Source organism: Limulus polyphemus, unplaced genomic scaffold, assembly GCF_000517525.1.
Source record: "Limulus polyphemus unplaced genomic scaffold, Limulus_polyphemus-2.1.2 Scaffold4721, whole genome shotgun sequence".
NCBI classification, from domain to species: Eukaryota; Metazoa; Arthropoda; class Merostomata; order Xiphosura; family Limulidae; genus Limulus; species Limulus polyphemus.
The window spans coordinates 47,872-50,924 of NW_013670331.1; the positions used below are offsets into that span (position 1 = coordinate 47,872).

At 35.6% G+C, this 3,053-nt stretch overlaps 1 protein-coding gene across 1 annotated transcript in view; it reads left to right on the plus strand.

Annotated features, from left to right (window-relative positions):
* The window catches only part of LOC111088913, a gene marked incomplete at its 5' end in the record, with an annotated part of 68,226 nt that overhangs the window by 46,070 nt on the left and 19,103 nt on the right, over positions 1-3,053 (plus strand). The window contains 2 exons of the mRNA XM_022400212.1: positions 899-1,037; positions 1,857-2,023. Coding sequence (XP_022255920.1) covers positions 899-1,037; positions 1,857-2,023 — 306 coding nt within the window. The remainder of the gene's footprint in view (positions 1-898; positions 1,038-1,856; positions 2,024-3,053) is intronic.

Here is a 3,053-nt window from a genome sequence, read left to right on the forward strand (position 1 = left end):
TATTTTTTATCAATTTGAATATATTTGAGCTGTTAATTAACAATATCGTTAAGAATAAATAGCTGTAATTAGAAATATCCTCCAGATATGGCACCATCAGATTACCATCTTTTTCGTTTGCTGCAACACCATCTTAATGGGGAAAAGTATGCAAATGTGGAGGGTGTTAAAAAGGGTATCGACACGTTTTTTGCTTCAAAGCCAAGTGATTTATTTAATCAGGGCATTAAAAACCTGATTGTAAGATGTTAAAGCATCATCGATAAGAATGGAGAATATTTCATTTAATAAATGTTTTGTTTTGATGTATAAGTTGTTCTAAAAAAAGCGACATTAATTTCTTGACGACCTAATAAATAAATAGAGTATCTGACAGTTTTATGAAGTTAATACAATTGGTGGCTTATATAATAAAAATATATGATGTTTTCTTCTAGTAGGTAAACATAATACAGACATAATACTCGCATACACACAGACTTTTGTCAAATCAGGGTTTAGATTGGACGAAACGTTATTTCAGAAGTTAGTTTGTTTGTTTGTTTTTGGAATTTCGCGCAAAGCTACACGAGGGCTATCTGCGCTAGCCGTCCTTAATTTAGCAGTGTAAGACTAGAGGGAAGGCAGCTAGTCATCACCACCCACCGCCCAACTCTTGGGCTACTCTTTTACCAACGAATAGTGGGATTGACCGTCACATTATAACGCCCCCACGGCGAGCATGTTTGGTGGGATGCGGATTCGAACCCGCGACCCTCAGATTGTGAGTCGAGCGCCTTATCCACCTGGCCATGCCGGGCCATTCAGAAGTTAGTGGTGGAGATTAATTTATATTATTTAAAAATAAATGCATTTTCGCCATCGTTTCGTTTCTTCTACGTTTTCTATTTATTTTCAGGTGATTATACTCGTGCTCTGTCAGTTGCTAGGGCAACAGCAGTAACACTGAACAATGTCCAGTTTCAGGAGTTAGGAAATCGGTCGCAGAATTTGTTTCAGGATGTGGTGGACAAAATGGCCGAGGGTTATCTAACTGGGTAAGTATATTCTAACTACGCATTTGTTCAACCATATTGTCAAGTTTTGATTATATTTTGGTACATGGATAAATTGGCCCTCTGCATTCACCTTGAGAACTCCAGAGTTTTAAAGTCTTCGTTAATAATATGTATTTAAAAGCAACAAATCACATAGAGCTCTTCTGATTTTACTAGTACCTGGCTCTTTGGACAATGTTATCCGTTTATGTAAGTTATACATTGTTGAAGAGGAGATATTTTAACCATCATCGGAAACAGTATGGACCAAAACGGTCCTCTGTGCTAGTTCTTAGAATTTTAATTTTCTCACAAGAGAATTTATACTATATATCTATGACAAAGCCACTAAACTATCTGCCGTCATTCCTAATTTTGAACTATTGGCAAAGGGAAGGCAGCCAGTCAGCAACACCTTACAACCAACCATTCACTCTAAGGATTGACTGTCACTCTCATAACGCATCCACAGTTTAATGTGCTTGAAATATTCTGTGGTATCGTACTGATTTGAACTAGGATCCGAAATCTAGAGCTCCGTCATAGGGCTAAACCGCGACCCATCTCATGAGGAAGAGACCAACCATCCCTATACCACCCTGTTTAATAAGACTGTCTAGATAATTGTATTATTTCTGTAGATATGGCGATTATTATTCTTTCTTATGAGAAGTACGAAATTCAGAAAAACTAATACTTGACTCTGCTTTTAACCCTATTTTGTAGAGGAAGATCAAGACCATATTTTGTTCATATTTAGTATGGAAAGTAAATTTTTAATTGATTGTATGTTTTTTCATAATACAACCAATGTCACAGATTGGAAATGCCTATCAGTTCTGTGCTTACGAACGACGTTCTCAGTCTTTTGGCGATCGCTCAGACGACGATTCAGCCTAGCTCTCTTCGTGACGTCACTCAACAAAACTTGGCGGATGTGACGTTCCTTCTAGTACAAAGTTTAAGTGGGTCAGCACCCATGAGCTGTAAGTACCTACAAGGTTCTCTTTCTATTTATTTGTAATATTTTTATAAATGCCACCTGGCGGCTCAGCGATAAGTCTGAGGGCTTAAAACACTAAAAATCGGGTTTGAATACTCGCAGTGTGCACAGTACAGAAAGCCCATTGTGCAGCCTTGCGCTTAATAAGAAAAACAAACATACTTTACAAACATGAAAACACAAACAATTACGTCAGTCCTTTCCAGTTTCGACAAACACGAGAAATAAAAATAAGCACAGTTGTAGGTCCCATTTTCATTAATGTCAAATTTTACCACACTACTTTAAGAAGTCCATACGAGAAATAAAAATAAGCACAGTTGTAGGTCCCATTTTCATTAATGTCAAATTTTACCACACTACTTTAAGAAGTCCATACGAGAAATAAAAATAAGCACAGTTGTAGGTCCCATTTTCATTAATGTCAAATTTTACCACACTACTTTAAGAAGTCCATACGAGAAATAAAAATTAGCACAGTTGTAAGTCCCATTTTCATTAATGTCAAATTTTACCAAACTACTTTAAGAAGTCCATGAGCAACAGAATTTTATAAATTGGTTTGATTCTACTGTAAGGCTTAGATGCTACACAAGTGGTGATATAATTTTGAATGTTCCAGGATTTTTACGATGTCCTTATATATTGTTTTAGCAGTCAAAGAATTACAATATTTTTTAAAACATATTGTTTTAACATAAGAAGCTTTTCTATATTTCGTTCAAAATCAAAGCCTTCGTTTCATTCTCTGTGATTGTGATTTTATTGTATGTAATTACATAGTTCCTTCCTATTAATGACAAGTTGAAATAGCCGTCAACTGAAGGGGAACGTTTGTACTTCATTAAAACAATGTACCTTTAACAGCAATCATATATTTCAAAGTAATGTTACGTATCTGTTCGTTTGTTAATTTCCGTTGTAAATTCTTTTCGAGGAACTTCAGCGATACAAGTCCTTTCTTAAATAAAACTAGTTTATTCTTTCTCGATACAACTTTGCAATATACAGAA